This window comes from Conger conger, chromosome 10 (genome assembly GCF_963514075.1).
Source record: "Conger conger chromosome 10, fConCon1.1, whole genome shotgun sequence".
In the NCBI taxonomy this organism is placed as follows: domain Eukaryota; kingdom Metazoa; phylum Chordata; class Actinopteri; order Anguilliformes; family Congridae; genus Conger; species Conger conger.
Window position 1 is genome coordinate 50111388 of NC_083769.1, and position 19108 is coordinate 50130495.

Below are 19108 nucleotides of genomic sequence, written 5' to 3' on the forward strand. Positions count from 1 at the left end.
CCTTTGAGATCATGTCTACTCTGCACCTCAAGCCTAATTTCAAATTGAATCTGAATATTATTCTGATATTAAATGTGGACCAAGATGAGCCTCATTGCATGTCTGAAAATGTTACAAAATGTCTACCAGTGATTATGAGTAAAAGATGACTATCACTGAGCCCACTGGAGCGGACAACTCAGTGCTGACGAGACCAGTAACAGTGCCCTCAAGGGTGTGCATGCAAACACACAGGCACATGCATACACACACACACACACACACACACACTTACACGAGCTTTCAGAGCGCTGTGTGTGTGTGCTATCTGCTCGGGTAAGGGGACTGTAAAGGAGTTAATGTCTCTTACAGTGTACACGGCATATACACACACACACCGACAGGAGTCCACAGCATATACACACACACACGGACAGGAGTCAACAGCATATACATACACACACCAGCAGGAGTCAACAGCATATACATACACACACACACACACACACACACACCGACAGGAGTCAACAGCATTCTCACACACACATCTGAGAATGTATCTGAGATTATCAAACATTATGCAATGCAACTCGAAAAGCAGTAGACATGATTCCGGTCGAGGAAGGACGTTGGGAACAAATAACTTGCAACTGGAAGACCTCCGACAGCTCTGGATCCAGACTGATATTACTCTCATCTGAAAATCCTGTCTAACTAAATCCTATCAAAAAGGATCAGTGTAATTCTGGGAGAACGGAGTGTATTCTGCGTTATAACAGCTTTTGGGGGGAAAAGCCTCATTTGAAATTTGTTTGGTTTTGCTCCCTTCATAAGCAGTACATAGGCGTTCATAAACACTTATGTCAATAAAAACAAACGGGACGCTGCAGGACTGCTGACAGAACACACCGTGTGAACAGCGGACTCACCTTCACTGAGATATACAAACCACATCTCCTCTGTAAACACTGAGGCGTCTATGGCCTGAGATGTGGTTTCACACATTTGTTCCTTTTGTGTTCTTTTGTAATGTTAAAAAAATAAAATAAAATGAACCCACCTCTCCACCAGCTTCTAGTCTTTCTGTGACATCTGGAGCAAAATGCCTCAAACAGGACCTTAATATTCTACATTTTACAAATTTCCTTTCTAAATTCACTACTTCATTCATTATTAAACATCAATTTGAATGTTAATACAATTACATGCCTATATTTATTGCTTTTCTGAATGCCAGTTTATACATAAAATTACTACATTTAATTAAACTATTTTTTTAGATGAAAATGATTTTCATTTATTCCCTGTGGCACCCCATAGTGGGAGACAGGCATGCAGGTTAAATTCTCAGATGGGGGCACAGTCGCAGTACCAAGTGTGTACAACACTAAGACCACCCAGGGTCACTGAACGAACGCACGCACCCACCCACCCACCCATATTTGCAAAGCGGCAGAGACTCATTAGGACATAAACTTCAGAAACTCCCTTGTACCTGCTTTTCTTTTGAAGTCTCTGCAGAGTGTTTTTAAAACTTGTGCAGTAATTTGGTGGATAATGAAAGGATTACGGATCTGGCGGGACTTCAGAAGGAGAAGAATAAACCCGTTAATAATGCAGAAAGCTTTGCTGGCGGTATTTCTGCCTTCAAAGCGCTACTTTTCTCTCGTCTGATACAGTGTCGGCATTTACCCGACCGTACATCATTACCCAGCACCTGCACCGGCAGTCTGCACACTGCAGAGAGAGTACACAGGAGCCATTACAGTCAGCACATGCAGAAGGAGTACACAGGAGCACACAGGAGCACACAGGAGCCATTACAGTCAGCACATGCAGAAGGAGCACACAGGAGCACACAGGAGCCATTACAGTCAGCACATGCAGAAGGAGCACACAGGAGCACACAGGAGCCATTACAGTCAGCACATGCAGAAGGAGCACACAGGAGTACACAGGAGCACACAGGAGCACACAGGAGCACACAGGAGCACACAGGAGCCATTACAGTCAGCACATGCAGAAGGAGCACACAGGAGTACACAGGAGCACACAGGAGCACACAGGAGCCATTACAGTCAGCACATGCAGAAGGAGCACACAGGAGTACACAGGAGCACACAGGAGCCATTACAGTCAGCACATGCAGAAGGAGCACACAGGAGCACGCAGGAGCACACAGGAGCACACAGGAGCACACAGGAGCCATTACGGCCTAACTGCAGGAGGAGCACACAGGAGCACACAGGAGCACACAGGAGTACACAGGAGCACACAGGAGCACACAGGAGCCATTACAGTCAGCACATGCAGAAGGAGCACACAGGAGCACACAGGAGCACACAGGAGCACACAGGAGCACACAGGAGCCATTACGGCCTAACTGCAGGAGGAGGCCCAGAGCAGCGACCCTCCGACAGCGTCTGACACAAAAGACCGTTTTATAATAATAATAATAATAATAATAATAATAATAATAATGCAGGAAACAGTGGTGCAATAACGGTCTTCAACAGATTCCAGGCAATTTCATACAGCCATCTTTATTTAAAATTCAGATTTTCAAACATTAAAATAGTGAACCCTCGTCTGCCTCAGCAGCAAACGGTGGTGAGCAATGTCCCTACCTTCTCGCAGATCACACACACACACTCCCAAATCATTATCCACGCTCGCTCACACACACACAAACACACACACACACACACACACACAAAATTCATGAACCTCTCTCTCTCTCTCTCTCTCTCTCTCTCACACACACACACACACACACACACACACACACACACACAACGCTCTACTTGCAAATAAAGTTACTGTCTTCTGGATGTAGCGTTGAACACAAGTTTATACTTTGTCAGGCATCTTGTGTAGCGCGGCCCCCCCACCCCCCACCCCCCACTCGGGGGGGAAACTCAATGCACTTCGACAAGAAAGGCAATACACTTCTCAGGTGCAGAGGAAATAAAGAAGAAGAAAAAAATCTGAAACGAAACGGCATCCAATCAATACACTAAGGGCAGGGGGTGCGGCAGGAACAGCCAATAGGAAAAAAGAGCAGGGCGCCAAGAGGCTGGGAGGGGGCGGGGTTTGGGTAACTGACGAATCACAGCACAGCTACTGCAGATGACAATACCACCCAGCCTGTGCGCAATTTCCGGGTGGGTTTATGCTGTTTTTTTTTTGACAAAAAGAAATGCAGCAACACCCAACCAGAGTGTACAGTTCCAAAAAGAGTCTGTCTGGAGTGGGCCTCAGCGCGGAGCTCAGTGGGCCTCAGCGCGGAGCTCAGCGGGCCTCGGCGCGGAGCTCAGCGGGCCTCGGCGCGGAGCTCAGTTGGCCTTGGCGCGGAGCTGCGCCCTCTTGCCCGTGACGGCCTGGAAGCCGATCTTGATGCTGGCCACAGAGCAGCGGGAGTGACAGGTCTCACACTGCAGGAAGTAGAGCCGCGTGTCCTTCTGCAGGATCGTCTCCGGGGACCGGCACGTGTGACACGTCACGTACTCCTCTGCAACACACACACACACACACACACACACACACACACACACAGATAAATATACACACACACACACACACACACAGATAAATATACACACACTGTATACAATATACACACACACACACACACACACACAGATAAATATACACACACACTGTATACAATATACACACACACACACACACACACACAGATAAATATACACACACTGTATACAATATACACACACACAGATAAATATACACACACACTGTATACAATATACACACACACACACACACAGATAAATATACACACACTGTATACAATATACACACACACACACAGAGATAAATATACACACACACTGTATACAATATACACACACACACACACACACACACACACACACAGATATATACACACACTGTATATAATATATACACACACAGATAAATATATACACACACTGGATATAATACATACACACACTGTATATAATATATACACACGCGCATACTGTATATACACACACACGCACGCACGCACGCACGCACGCACGCACGCACGCACGCACGCACGCACGCACGCACGCACACTGTATATACACACACACGCACGCACGCACGCACGCACGCACGCGTTTGGGACAGAGAAACAGAGACACTGGTACAGTCTGGACGGTGTCGGCCATTTTGAAAGCAGGCCACTCACTGATGTATCTCCTCAGGACGTTCTCAATCTGCTTCTGCTGGAAGCGCCCCTTGATCACCAGCTGGTTATTTCCGTCTATGGAGCCACTGCGGGGGGAGGGAGATCGTGTTACAACACCGCAGGGAATAACACTACACTTCTCTAAACAAATTACCATTACATTACACTTCTCTAAACAAATTACCATTACATTACACTTCTCTAAACAAATTACCATTACATTAACCACACACACTAAACACCGTTATCCAAAAATAACAACTGTGATGTAGGCAAGTATACAGTGATATGGGACCAAACAGCCAATGTCAGGCATCGTCTCATCAATCAGAAGGCATCTTACCTTGTCCCAAGCTCAGCCAATAAGAAGGCCAGAAGATGCTTTGGTTGTCGATGCAGCCTAAACAAAGGAAGGAGTCAGAGCAGGAGGGGTTTTAGCAAACAGCAGCTAACGTGTGACACGCCCTCATTCCGAGGTCCCAGCTGTGTGAGAGGGGTGGGGCGGGGCGGGGCGGGGCTCACAGTTTGCAGATGTCTGTGAAGTTGACGAAGGAGGTCTTCTTGGTTCCGACGCGCACCACCTGCGGAGGCTTCATCACAAACTTCCTCTTCTCTCCGGCGACCATGTCGGGGTTCTTCTCCCTCATGATGTTGAAGACGCGGTTCAGCAGCTGCGTGGGGGGGCAGGGGGGGCGGTGAGATTCCACGTTCACCTGGCCATTAGCTACGCCCGCAAAACTGGATTAAGGCCCTGCAACCCAAACGCTGCGCAACCACAAACGCTCCGGAACCCCAAACGCTCCGGAACCCCAAACGCTCCGGAACCCCAAACGCTCCGGAACCCCAAACGCTCCGGAACCCCAAACACTCCGGAACCCCAAACGCTCCGGAACCCCAAACGCTCCGGAACCCCAAACACTCCGGAACCCCAGCGCACAAGCAAAGCTGCTCGTTGTCCAGAGGAACTGAAGTGACCTCACAGTTACCGTGGCAGCAGGAGAAGGGTAATAAGCACATAATGACGACCAAGCCTGAGAGCACTAACGGAGCGTGTGAAAATCAGTAATTACAGTAACTACACCTTCATCCCCCTGAACTAGCTCACTCAGCTCGAAGGAAAACACTTACTGGAAATGTAACTGTGATGTTTCGGGAGAGAAAACTGTGGTTCGAGGAGAATCATAGATATTGGCAGTCTTGTTGCGTTGCTATATCAACAGGACGAGGAAGTAACTCTCACGCACGCACGCACGCACGCACGCACGCACGCACGCACGCACGCACGCACGCACGCACGCACGCACGCACGCACGCACGCACGCACGCACGCACACACGCACACACACACACACACACACGCACACAGAATGAGGAGGAGCAGCAGGAGGAGCAGCAGGAGGTACAGCAGGAGGTGCAGCAGCAGGAGGAGCAGCAGGAGGCGCAGGGCTCACCTCGTCGTAGGTGTAGTCCCTCTCGGTCCCCGCCCAGGCCGGGCCGGTCTGAGAGCTGAAGGTGATCCCGTCACTGTTCTTCCCATCCTCGTCCTCTGGGGCTGTGAGAGACACACCGTGCACGTTTACCACACGCCTACCGCACGCCTACCGCACACCTACCGCATGTTTATCCCACATTTACCACACGTTTACCACACGCCTACCGCACGTTTACCACACGCCTACCGCACGCCTACCGCATGTTTATCCCACATTTACCACACGTTTACCACACGCCTACCGCACGTTTACCACACGCCTACCGCACGCCTACCGCACGTTTATCCCACATTTACCACACGTTTACCACACGCCTACCGCACGTTTACCACACGCCTACCGCACGTTTACCACACGCCTACCGTACGTTTACCACACGCCTACCGCACGCCTACCGCATGTTTATCCCACATTTACCACACGTTTACCACACGCCTACCGCACGCTTACTGCTGCACGCCTACCGCATGTTTATCCCACATTTACCACACGCTTACCACACGTTTACTACACGCTTACCACACGCTTACCACACGCTTACCACACGTTTACCACATGTTTACCGCACGCTTACCACACGCCTACCGCACGTTTACCACACGCCTACCGCACGTTTACCACACGCCTACCGCACGTTCATCCCACATTTACCGCACGTTCATCCCACATTTACCACACGTTTACCACACGCCTACCGCACGTTTACCACACGCCTACCGCACGCCTACCGCATGTTTATCCCACATTTACCACACGTTTACCACACGCCTACCGCACGCTTACTGCTGCACGCCTACCGCATGTTTATCCCATTTACCACACGCTTACCACACGTTTACTACACGCTTACCACACGCCTACCACATGTTTACCACACGTTTACCACACGTTTACCACACGCTTACCACACGCTTACCACACGCCTACCGCACGTTTACCACACGCCTACCGCACGTTTACCACACGCCTACCGCACGTTTACCACACGCCTACCGCACGTTTACCACACGCCTACCGCACGTTTACCACATGTTTACCGCACGCTTACCACGCGCCTACCGCACGTTTACCACACGCTTACCACACTCCTACCGCACACTTAACACTGCACGCGTACCGCACACCTGATAATAAGCCTGTGCAGAGGGGCAGACAGAGGGGCAGAGAGACGTACCTTCGTCCTTCTCCTGATCATCTCCTTCCTCCAGGAACTCCACTTTCTTGGACTTTTTCTTTTTGGCCGGGAGTGTGATGCCGAAGTCATCGTCGTCCTGCACCTCTGGGGTCTCGCCCTCGATCTTCAGCTCCTGGGGAGAGAAGGTCTGTCTGAGCGACCTCAGCATGCAACAGCACTGGCACCCCAAAACACTCATCTCAATCTCCCTCATCTCAACCTCCCTCTCTCGGATTGGCCAGCGCTCACCTTTAGCCCCTCCTCCAGGTCGTTCTCAAACACCTTCTTGGGCTTCTTCTTCTTCTTCTTCTGATTGAAGAAGTTCAGGTCGTCCAAGTCATCCGACGGCTCTGGAGTAAAAAAAAACAAGAGGGATTCAGGGACTGCATCTCACGTAGTCTGGTGCCACCTGCTGGCCAACTCAGGCCCGGTCCCAAATAATTTACTTACCTACTATAGATTAGTTACATTACATTACATTACATGATTGGCATTTGGCAGACGCTCTTATACAGAGCGACGTACAGTTGATTAGACTAAGCAGGAGACAATCCTCCCCTGGAGCAATGCAGGGTTAAGGGCCTTGCTCAAGGGCCCAACGGCTGTGCAGATCTTATTGTGGCTACACCGGGATTAGAACCACCGACCTTGCTTGTCCCAGTCATTTACCTTAACCACTTAGCTTCCGTCAATCCACCACAGACATGCAACATTTAAATTCCGGTGCACCAACCAATCTCATGGAGATCTAGCATTGTGTAGGTTTTCATGTCAACCCTAACAAAGCACAACTGGACCTAAAGCTACGACCTAAAGCTAAGCCCAACAAGATATCTCGCTGTTGACATGTGGCTTTTTAGGGTTGAATGAGGTGTGCTTTCTTAGGGTTGCCATGATAAGATCCGCACAGCTGTTGGGCCTTTGAGCAAGACCCTTAACCCTGCATTGCTCCCTGCTTAGTCAAATCAACTGCAAGTCCCTTTGGATAAGAGCACCACCTAAATGACTGATGTAATGCTAGCAGAGAGTAGCCATAGCGCATAGCGGCAGGCCGTGACCCCTGACCTTTCCGCCGGCCCTCCTCCTCCTCCAGGTCCGGCTCGCGCTCCTCCCCCACCTCAGGCTCCGCCTCCTTGGCCTCCGGAGGAGGTCCGTCCTCGCTCAGACCCTCCCCCCCCTCCTCCTCCAGCATGAAGGGCTTCTTCTTCTTCTTCTTCTTCCGGGACATGGTGGGGTCAAAGATCATCTGCGCCACACACACACACACACACACACACAGAAAAATGAGCACTCTAACCAGGCTACTGTCAGATTCTAAGACATTTCATGGCAACTGTGTGGTACTGCTGCTACCCCTTTCTATCCCCTGAATAAGTATGGAAAAGTAGAATGAACAGTGAACGGTACATAAAACACACAGCGACGAACACACAAAAGCACCAACAAAGACATGTTATCTGTAAGGTTGTGTTGTACTGTGCACTATTATTATGTTCTTTGTCTTGCTATTGCCCTCTATTGTGTTCACACAGCTTCTATGTGGCTCAGGCGGTAAGAGCAGTCGTCTGGCAGTCGGAGGGTTGCCGGTTCGATCCCGCCCTGGGTGTGTTGAAGTGTCCCCTGAGCAAAACACCTAACCCCCAAATACTTCTGACAAGCTGGTCGGTGGCTTGCATGGCAGCCAATCGCCATTGGTGTGTGAGTGTGAATGGGTGAATGAGAAGCATCAACTGTACAGCGCTTTGGATAAAAGGCGCTATATAAATGCCAACCATTTACCATTTACTTATCCATCTGTATTTGTGCAGGGTAGGTCGAGTGAGCAATGGCCTTTTGAAACAACATCCTGTGAATGTCCCCCAAGCAGCCGAACCAGCAAGCCTTGGGTTGAGCTTCTGCAACAACCAAAGACTGAACGCTACAGAACTGGGTTCTTCTCCACCTGGACGATTAGACCGTTTTCTCGGGCGACATAATGCCATGGAGCCGTTTTCAATCAGCAAGAGCGTGTTGCACACTATAATGATCCGTGTCATGATTACTACAGGAACCATAATATCAGCAACCGACGCCATGACACTGAAAGCGTCGCAGATCGATGCCTGACAGATCATAAATCATCTTTGCTTTCACAGGGAGTGTCAGCTACCTACCATTTCAACAGAAAGCGAGCTGGCTAACATTAGCTAACGTTACGTCGTCAGGAGCTATGACTGACGGCCTAAATCAATGTGCCACGACATTCGCTGGTAATAGTACACTCCATTGCACAACAATATGTTAGCAAGCCATGTACTTAAAAGAAGTGTGCGTATACCAGGCGAAACACGTGACAAATGACCCAGAAAACAATGACCTTCTTCACTAGTTTATTCACGACTTGGTTAGTCAGCGTGAGCTAGCTAATTAATACAGCGGTAACCGTTACTGTAACGCTAGCTAGTTAGCATAGCCACAAGGCCATGAAGTGAGCCAGTCAGATTATTTATCAGCTAGCTAGCTTGCCCGCATCCCTTAATAATCGCTAGCTAGTCAACGAAGTTAGATAACTTACAAGTCTAAAATGTCAGATCATTCCCGTCTTCATAACTTTTTTGAAACGCGAGGCAAATATGTAAATGCACCTGGCAGCCTAAGTCACATGTAATGCTGCTAGAGAACATATGAATTTAAAGCAGCCAGTCGAGCCAGCGACACGACCAGTGATTTCGCCGCTTCGCCTGGTGGGGGAACCGCCATGTGTGCAGCGTGCCGCTCTCACACTGGGAGCGGTGCTCGCAGCCCACGGCACGGCTGACTAGGCCGTGTCCCGCCTCGGCTACCGCGACTCTCTCGCTCTGTGCTCCGCAAAAAGGAACTAAGAAGAGTACAGAATAGCTTAAAAACCGGCCAACTTACCTCGTCTCCAGACATGTTTGCTGTCGTCTTTGAAAAAGTCTCCTGTTGATTTTAATTCCGTTTCCCTCTCCTCTCTCCCTGTCCTCGCAACTCTTTGCTCGCGTCAGCTGCGGTTCGTCCGCGCGCATGACCAAACCTTCCGGCTGGAGGTCGCGCACGCGCGGTGGTGGTGGTGTGGGCATGACGTCAGGTCGCCGCCTCAACTGACGTTGTTGCCGGTTGTTGGACCGGGCTGTCCTGCGCACAAACAACCCGAACGGGACCAACAGAACCTACACGAACCTGGCACATCCTGAAATCTTTGTGACCAGAACGCAAGCACAGACCCTAGAAGAAAAATATGAAGTGCTCTTGGTATAAAACAATTAGAAGCAGCTGCTATCCTTGTGTCCTTTTCCCATGGTCTGAGGACACATCTCTCCAGGCTGTTGACCTCTGTTGACCTCAACTAACTCTAACACTACTCCTCTACAGGGTTACCCAAAATCCAGTGTCATACAGGTATCGCTTGATACCCTGCTGAAAAACCAGCTCAAGTTACGTAGGTTTTGAAAAAGCTGGTCGCTAGTTGACCAGTTCAGACCAGCTCAAGCTATTGAGTTTTGAAACAACTGATAGGTGGTCATTTCAAGCTGGTGAAAGCTGAATTTTACAACAGGGTGATCTTGATCTTCTAGAACTTTCCTATGGAATTTGCATTTTCATCTTTGATGGTGTTTATCCTTAAACATATCCCTGATAATCATGTATCACTTCTTGCGGTGTTCTGTAGCCGCTCCGGTGACACTCGGCTGCACTGACTTTACCTCCCTTTGGAGAAGTCTGCCGAATAAATTTTATTTGGTGTGCAATTACTGTTCATCGCTCAGGATGAAATGAATGCATGTGTGTTGTGTTATCAGTGACGAGGAGCTGTCAGGACATGCCTGTGGCCTTGGGACAGGGCGGATGCCATCTCCTGCGTGACAATATTCACAGGCTGCTCCTCCACAAGTCACACGGTTTCGCAGTCCCTCTCAAAATCTCCGTCTGGCTCGCCGTTCCTCCATGTTCCTCCCCTGCTCCTCTCCATGCCCGGGTCCAAAACCGCTTACTTCCCTACTAACGAGTGTATAGAACGAATAAAACTTGTATGCAACTAGTATACTCAATAGTAGACAAGTCACCTGAGTGGGACAGGGCCCTTTCTCTGTGCGCTTCATGCCAGAAGTTCCGGTGTGGTTCCCATCCCTGCTTGAGGAGTTATTTTTCTGCGATCTCAAAACGGGGAGGTCAGCGAACTGGATGTGAACTGGATGTAAAGTGTATTTTTAAGGGTTGCATATAAAATCACTCAATAGGGAATTTAGCTTCTTATGGAAACCATTACATTCCCAACTCCATCCATCATATGCTCTGTGCATGTCACATCGTATTAGGATAAGACGTACGTGCAAATAATACTTCCCCTAAATGACTACAGCTATATGAATACCGGATGAGTAAGATATGAGCAGCCCTACTTTCTACACTAATTGACAAAACAAAAAACAAACAAAAATGATCAACAAGTTTAATGTTCATTCAAATAATAGTTTCGTCTGAATAATGAAAAACGTACAAGTGCATACATGCCACAGCGTGTTACATTTTGCAAAATACAATGTACAATTATGGTCCTATGTAGAAAACGCACAGCATGTCTGTAAATTAAGTTTTATCTGCACAGCTTGAGAGGCTGTCCTGTCTGGACCAGACTGAATGAAACAGTGGATATTAACCTTGCTCACTTGGGTTCTGTAGTTTATACAGCCAGGTTTCTCTCTTTTCATTTATAAAATTTTAAAAAGCCTTTTTCCGAAGCAGCAGAACATCCATATGATGAATTAAACGTATCAGGTAGAGAGAGAGAACAGGCAGGGAGAGCAGGACCCGATTCAGCTATTTTCTTTCAGCATGACCCTGAACACTTTTCATTACCTCCCAATACAGTATAAACAGAGAAGTGCTTTAGAGTTGAAGCAAGAGCCCAGTAATGTGATAATTATGTTGCTCAGAGCCACCATAGAAACAAGGCTAGCATGTGATGTATCGAGAGCCAATGGGGATCAAACAAACACAAGACAATAAAATATCCACTACAGGTTATGAAATGACAAACTGAAAAACAATGCAGAATGTAAAAAAAAAAGTGTTTTACACAAGATCTTCATGTGTGTGTGTGTGTGCGTGTGTGTGTGTATCAGTGAAACCAGCCAGATGAGAAAGGCTACTGGTCTAAGATTAAAGTTACAAATATAATCTCAGAAAACAGCAGCATTTTAGAACGGTTACATTTGCAATTCAGCAAAGAAAATGAAAACAATCTTGCCTCAGCACACTGCAGGAATAAAGCCCATCTTACCCCTCACAGAACCACAGCTCTCATTGGATGTTGAACACCCAATGAGACGAGGGCACCACCAAGCTTAGGCACCCTGTGACCCTAACAACCTATAGTCATCCCTGGCCAGAAAACGTAGTAACACACACACAAACACTTACACAGACACACAGATGCAAACTCACTCTCACACACTCTCACACACTCTCACACACTCTCACACACTCTCACACACTCTCACACACTCTCACACACTCTCTCACACTCTCTCACACTCTCTCACACACACACACAGAAAACGGCAAATTATAAATGTGAACCGAAAAACCCCAACGAACAAACCTGAGAGGAAAGAAAGGAATAAAAAAAAGTTAAAAAAAAAATAAAGCCTGACTACCTCCCTGCACCATCTTTACCATCCACCATCTTTCCAACCTGTTAAACGTTCCCTGAAGGAGCTAGGAGGGAGGATTGGTGACCAAGGAAACACAGGACCTCCTGTGCAGACGTACTTCTTCTGACTGTGAGGTATGAATGATCAACCTGGGGCTCTCTCTCTCCCCAACTGCCACGTCTGTGACTGACGTGGCTTCACACTGGCACTCAGAAGACCAAGCACACTCCACGTGCCGGATAATCGTTTCCTCAGTTCCTCCGGGAAAGGAAGCACAGAGGTTAAGAAAGCCTGTTCATTCCTCAGAGGAGGTGGACACCAAGCCCAGGATTCCTGGGAAGATGGTCTCAGGGAGGAGACTCAGGAGTGTGATGTGGTGTTGGGAACTGAACGGGAGATCACAGGCACCCAAACGCCAGGATTCAACCTGCAAACGACACTGAGAATGCCAGGCACACAGGCAAAGCAAAGTGCATTCTGGGAGTGTTAAAATGGAACACGGGAAGGCCATTCTGACGTGCCCAACAGGAACTAAAGGGAATCCATATTAAAACATACAGCAGTGCTGTAGTCACTCATTCATCATACAGTCTTTCCCTTGGTCAGAGGAAGGAAAACTAAACACATTTTGGAAGATAAATGAGGAAAAACAAGCCAAATGGAAGTGTTGTGAGACATGGTGCAGAACAACGCAAAGCAAGATAAATGTTGATCGAAAAGCAAAATCTTCGATTCTCAGAAGCCAGTACAATTAACGGCAAATATATCGGTCTGCATTCTACCATTACATGATGAAAGCACAGCCTCAACAGCTCTGGTCTGCGTGAGCAGACCCGATGACAAGACCCTCTGGCATTGGGCAGGGAGGTATTCTGTCAGTCTGTCTCATATGGAGCCACAGTAATCCTACAGGCAACATGTACGGACATAGCAACAGCTGCCTAAGATGTAAGTATGATAATGATCAAAGCTTTAGGTTTGTATGCAAGGCCATGGATGTGTCAAGGACCTATAAAATTTAACCCGCAACCCAGACACAAAGAGCACCCACATCAGACGCTCTGAAAACCCTCTCTTTCCCTCCTGGGGGACAGCGGCAGAGGGGCCAGGGTTGAGGGTTCGGGGTTCAGGGGTTTGGGGTTTTGGTTCAGGGGGGTTCATGGTTGGGGATTCAGGGTTCAGGGTTCAGGGCTGAGGTTGAGGGTTGAGGGTTTGGGGTTTTGTGGTTCAGTTCGGGGTTCGGGGGATTCAGGGTTCAAGGCTGAGGTTGTGGGTTGAGGGTTGAGGGTTCAGGGGTTAGAGTCCTGGCCTACATGGCCTCCATGGCCCATTTCTCCAGGTCTTTCATCTCATCTTCATCCTCCTCTTGCTTGGCTGCAAAACGACAGAGTCACAGAAAGAGAGTTCAGGGACGGGGAGTTTGGATTGCTCATGCTCACTGAACTTAAAGACAAAGGCCTTATAAACGTGGACCGAAGTAAAAAGAGCTGTTCCAGGCATTTTCAGGGCAGGTTTTGCTCAGTGTAGTTATCCAGCTAACTCAGTAATCCTGCTTTGTGGGTTTTGCTCAGTGTAGTTATCCAGCTAACTCAGTAATCCTGCTTTGTGGGTTTTGCTCAGTGTAGTTATCCAGCTAACTCAGTAATCCCATGTGTAATGCCCCCCAGACATGGACAGGATGTCTCTGAAGCAGGTGGGGCTCAGGTGAGGTACGGGTGAGCCTTACCTGGCCGGGAGGGTAGCGATGAGTCGGGCACATTGGGCAGCGGTATGTCCCCTGTGCTCCTGATTTCCAGAAGGTTCTTATCCAACTCCTCCTGTTCCAGCTCCTCCAGCTCAGCCAGCAACTCATCCTGAGAGAGAGAGGGGGAGAGGGAGTAATGGAGGGAGAGAGGGGGGAGAGAGAGAGAGGGGGAGAGGGAGTAATGGAGGGAGAGAGGGAGAGAAAGAGAGGGGGGGAGAGGGAGAGGGAGTAATGGAGAGGGGGGAGAGGGAGGGAGAGGAGGGAGAGAGAGGGAGAGGGGGAGGGGGAGAGGGGGGGGGAGAGGGAGAGAGAGAGAGGGAGAGAGAGAGGGAGAGGGGGAAGGAGAGAGAGAGGGAGAGATGTGATGTTGTGGTGATGGAGAGAGGGGAGAGAGGGGGGGGGGGGAGTAGGGGAGTAGGGGAGGGGGAGCCAGGGAGGGAGAACATGGCCATTTTAGTTCACATGCAATTCTACTGTAAGTGTTTATCTGCATATTAAAACAATATCAAACACAAAGAGGCAGTTGAATGGTCCTGACCTCATCGAACTCCTCTCCGAATCCGATAGGCTTGGAGATGAGATCAGAGATCTCCTGGGCCAGCTCCTGCTGCTCTGTGATGTCCTGCATTAAATCATCCACTTTGTCAATGTCCCTGAAACAGAGAACCAACGTCCACTTTGTCAATGTCCCTGAAACAGAGAACCAACGTCCACTTTGTCAATGTCCCTGAAACAGAGAACCAACGTCCACTTTGTCAATGTCCCTGAAACAGAGAACCAACGTCCACTTTGTCAATGTCCCTGAAACAGAGAACCAACGTCCACTTTGTCAATGTCCCTGAAACAGAGAACCAACGTCCACTTTGTCAATGTCCCTGAAACAGAGAACCAACGTCCACTTTGTCAATGTCCCTGAAAAGGAGAACCAAGGCCAAGCATTCAGCCAAGCGTGGACTTCATCCCAACAGCCAAACCCCGCAGCCTACAGGGCGTAGAGTGGACTGACACCCAGGGGACTGACAGGAGAAGACAGGCGGCACCTGGGAGCAGTCCTGCCATGACACTACACTGAAACAGGAGGCTAAACTACAGACTGTTTCATGTAAATACTGTGTATCTGGATGCATGTATTGATGCATATTTTCTATTAGCCCTGTATTTCTCCATTCTGGCTGACTGTCTCGCTGGAATGCAGCCTTGTAGCGTCATACATCAACTTATGTGGAGTTGAAAATAATAAAAAACTGAAATGATATGACGGGTGGGCTTGGTACATGCGTCTGTGCCCTCTCCTAAATGAACAGCAGGTCACAGTGAGCAGCGTGGTACGGGAGAGTCTGTGGGGGGGTAAGACGTTACATGTGGTGGTGTTACAGTGAGCACCACGGTAGGGGGTAAGACGTTACATGTGGTGGTGTTACAGTGAGCACCACGGTAGGGGGTAAGACGTTACATGTGGTGGTGTTACAGTGAGCACCACGGGCGGGGGTAAGACATTACATGTGGTCGTGGGCGTGCTTCATGGCCACAGCGGCCATGCCCATGTTCTTCAGCACTTCGGTGTTGGTGTTGGCGTTCTCCAGGGCATCCCGCTGGAACTCGATGGTGGAGAGCGTGCCGTCGATCTGGAGCAGCTGCTTCTCATACCGCTTCTTCCTCTTCAGGGCCTGCAGAGCGGCTGGGGGGGGAGGGATAGCATCACCACAACATCACCATAACATCGCCACAACATCGCCACAACATCACTATCACCATCACCATTACCATAACATCACCATAACCATCATATCACCATAACATCACCAAAACAACACCATAACATCACCAGAACCATCAACATTACCATCACCATAACCATAACCATAACCATCAACATTACCATCGCCATCACCATAACAATCATATCACCATAACATCACCATTACATCACCACTGATACAACATTCACACTACAGCCAGACTGAGCCAGTCCAGGCTTTACGAGTGTCTGTGTGTGTGTGTGTGTGTGTGTGTGTGTATGGTGGGTAGAGAGAGAGAGAGTGTGTGTGAGTGTGTGTGTGTGTGTGTGTGTGTGTATAGTGGGTAGAGAGAGAGAGAGAGTGTGAGAGTGTGTGTGTGTGTGTGTATAGTGGGTAGAGAGAGAGAGAGAGAGAGAGAGAGAGAGAGAGAGAGAGAGTGTGTGTGTGTGTGTGTGTGTGTGTGTGTGTGTGTATAGTGGGTAGAGAGAGAGAGAGTGTGTGTGTGTGTGTGTGTGTGTGTGTGTGTGTGTGTGTGTAGTGGGGGGGAGAGAGAGAGAGAGAGAGAGAGAGAGAGAGAGAGAGAGAGAGAGAGAGAGAGAGAGAGAGAGATGTAATGGGGCCGACATTACCTCAGGAAGTAAGAGCAGTAACCGAGACACCTCACCCCCAATTGCTCTCAATGAGATGATTTGTGCTTTGCATGGCAGCCTTTCACCGTGGGGTGTGACTGTGTGTGTGTGTGTGTGTGTGTGTGTGTGTGTGTGTGTGAATAAGAGGCATTAATTATAATGCATTTTGCATTGTATGAAATGTATTCTCCACCCAAGAAAGCGGTTATCATCTATCAGTTGTCATCAATTGGTTATTATCAAAAAAGTGAATCAATGAATCCGTACGATTTCAAAATGTTACCATAAATACTGGAGAGGTTATTCAAAGTATAATAAGGGAAGCCAGCAAACAAATTTTAATCGGAATGCAAATAATTTATAATTTCAGAATAATCTATGGTTTTCATAAACAAAAAAGATTACTTAAAACAAACTATTGAAACATGAGAGGAATTTGAAATACTTTTGAAATAAAAGTACATCGTTTTTACACTTGTTTGAACATAATATATAGATCATGTGTGGTTTCCTATATGCAACCTTTTTTCTTCATTTTTATGAGGGTGCCAATAATTCTAGAGCCCACGTATATGGGTTGCATGACACTAGAGTCAAATGTCTTGTTTTTTTTTGGGTGGTTTGTATCCAGATAACGCTACTTAGTTAGCTTAAGCTTGTCGAGGGTTTGCGGTTTTTCCCGTAAACCCAAACAAGTAACAGATGGGTGGCTGGCTAGCTAGCTGCCGACTGTCATCGCTGTCATCTCGCCAGCCACCGTCGGGATTTACCTCGTTTGTTTTTCGTGCCATTCTTTTTTGCGGTGAGGAGTTCCTGGTTAATCTTTTTCTCCAGAAACTCCTGCTTCTTCGCCAACATCTCCTCCGTTTCCCGGAGTCGCTGGATCGCATCCTGCGTAGTCGGGGGTTTCCCACCTTTTCCGCCACTCCCGAACAACTTTCCAATTAAAGACATCCTGATGGCTGCCACTCGTCGAAATACCCCCACCACCAAATTAAGCTCCACTCGTGTTTATCCTGGCGCCACTGAGTTCAGAGTTCTGCTCCTTATTTCTTTCCTGCGCTGAATAACAAGTTACAGAATTTTCTCTCCACAGACTCCCTGCGCAGTCACCCTGGTCTGGCTTCCGTTGTTGATACTTCCCGTTTTACCACCAAAATTACGTCATCGCGTTACCAGCGCATGTGCCGTTCGATCATAATTTCTAGAACGCTGTCACCCCCGTCGTTTCTGGAAAACATTTCATCCACATTCACCTACTTATTTCGTTATTTTAATGTCCCCTTTTGTTTTTTCAATGTCCCTTATTTTGTATTTCTTCATTTCGCATTTCTTCCATTCCGAATGTTATTCAGTGACGTCTCACTTGTTTTGTTTTGCATTTAATTCAAATTAATAAAAAAAAATAGAAAAAAGTTCAGAGGGCGTTGGTATATACACGTCCATTGTCGTGTTTCTTTTAGCAAAGGGTTCATTCAGTAAAGGGCGTACGTCCAGGCGTGAATAAAGGCAATAATGCATGACTGCTTATTGAAATTGAAATTGAAAAACTGTGGAACTTCCTGGAGCCATGAGAGAAACCTGTATGGTAATATGTAAGGCAGACAAAAATAAGCAGCTTTGTTCGAAATATTGTCCAAAAAATGAATGCAGCCGTTTCAATAAACTGTAAACAATGTTTTTTTTAATGCCAAAGAAAGAATACAAAACATATGTGACATTATGTGTAACACATTAAAAGTAAAAATACGGAGAATCCGCCCCTTTCTCACCCCCTACTCGACCCAGCTCCTGGTCCAAGCGATGGTTCTGTCCCACCTGGACTACTGCAATTCCCTCTTGGCTGCCCTCCCAGCGTCCGCCATCAGACCCCTCCAACTTATCCAGAATGCAGCAGCTCGTCTGGTCTTCAACCTTCCCAAATACTCACACGTCACCCCCCTGCTTACTTCTCTCCACTGGCTGCCTGTCATGGCTCGCATCAAATTCAAAACATTGGTGCTAGCCTTCCCAGCAGTTAAGGGGTCTTCCGCAGCTTACCTACAAAAAATCATCAGACCCTACACCCCTGCCAGACCTCTTCGTTCAGCCTCCACAGGCCGCTTGGCACCTCCCCCTCTCCGAACCTCCACCTCACGCTCACGACTACTGTCTGTTCTGGCTCCACGGTGGTGGAATGAACTCCCCGTTGAGGTCAGAACTGTAGAATCTCTCCCCACCTTCAAGCACAAACTGAAGACGCACCTCTTCAAGCAGCACCTCTCCCCGTCCCTCCCTACCTCCCTGTGAACCTTAATTGTTGTCTTTCTGTGATTTACTTTGTGTATCGGTATTTTTAGTTGGCAAGGTAAGCAGTATTTGGATAGTTAAGTTTGGTCACTTTTGCTTTGTTGTTTGTTTGTTTGTTTGCTTATTTGTTTGCCAAATGCCATTAATGTAATGTAATGTAAAAGCAGAGATATTAAATGATAAACGGCATCAAAAGTACTAAAAGGTTA

General features: G+C 48.0%; 2 protein-coding genes across 2 annotated transcripts; both read right to left on the reverse strand.

Annotated features, from left to right (window-relative positions):
* Positions 1–2502: 2502 nt before the first annotated feature.
* LOC133138087 (eukaryotic translation initiation factor 2 subunit 2-like) lies at positions 2503–9901 on the reverse strand. The gene is made up of 9 exons (XM_061256537.1): positions 9743–9901; positions 7910–8090; positions 7094–7194; positions 6845–6977; positions 5629–5729; positions 4700–4848; positions 4521–4577; positions 4178–4263; positions 2503–3490 (listed from the first exon to the last, which is right to left on the reverse strand). Exons 1-9 carry the CDS (start codon positions 9755–9757, stop codon positions 3315–3317), a joined length of 999 nt encoding a protein of 332 aa, XP_061112521.1. The 5' UTR covers positions 9758–9901; the 3' UTR covers positions 2503–3314.
* Positions 9902–11280: 1379 nt separating this feature from the next.
* On the reverse strand, positions 11281–17747 carry LOC133139255 (charged multivesicular body protein 4b-like). The gene is made up of 5 exons (XM_061258676.1): positions 17381–17747; positions 15743–15920; positions 14781–14895; positions 14225–14351; positions 11281–13872 (listed from the first exon to the last, which is right to left on the reverse strand). The coding sequence occupies exons 1-5, from the start codon at positions 17562–17564 to the stop codon at positions 13808–13810; spliced, it is 669 nt and encodes a 222-aa protein (XP_061114660.1). The 5' UTR covers positions 17565–17747; the 3' UTR covers positions 11281–13807.
* Positions 17748–19108: the final 1361 nt, after the last annotated feature.

Coding starts and splice junctions, on each gene's coding strand:
- LOC133138087 (XM_061256537.1), bottom strand. Junction 5,730..6,844: donor TGATCAGGAGAAGGACGAAG/GTACGTCTCTCT, acceptor TGTCTCTCACAG/CCCCAGAGGACGAGGATGGG. Junction 4,849..5,628: donor GGGACTACACCTACGACGAG/GTGAGCCCTGCG, acceptor CCCCCCACGCAG/CTGCTGAACCGCGTCTTCAA.
- LOC133139255 (XM_061258676.1), bottom strand. CDS start 17,564: ATGTCTTTAATTGGAAAGTTGTTCGGGAGTGGCGGAAAAGGTGGGAAA. Junction 14,896..15,742: donor AAGCACGCCCACGACCACAT/GTAATGTCTTAC, acceptor TCTCTGTTTCAG/GGACATTGACAAAGTGGATG. Junction 14,352..14,780: donor TCGGAGAGGAGTTCGATGAG/GTCAGGACCATT, acceptor TCTCTCTCTCAG/GATGAGTTGCTGGCTGAGCT.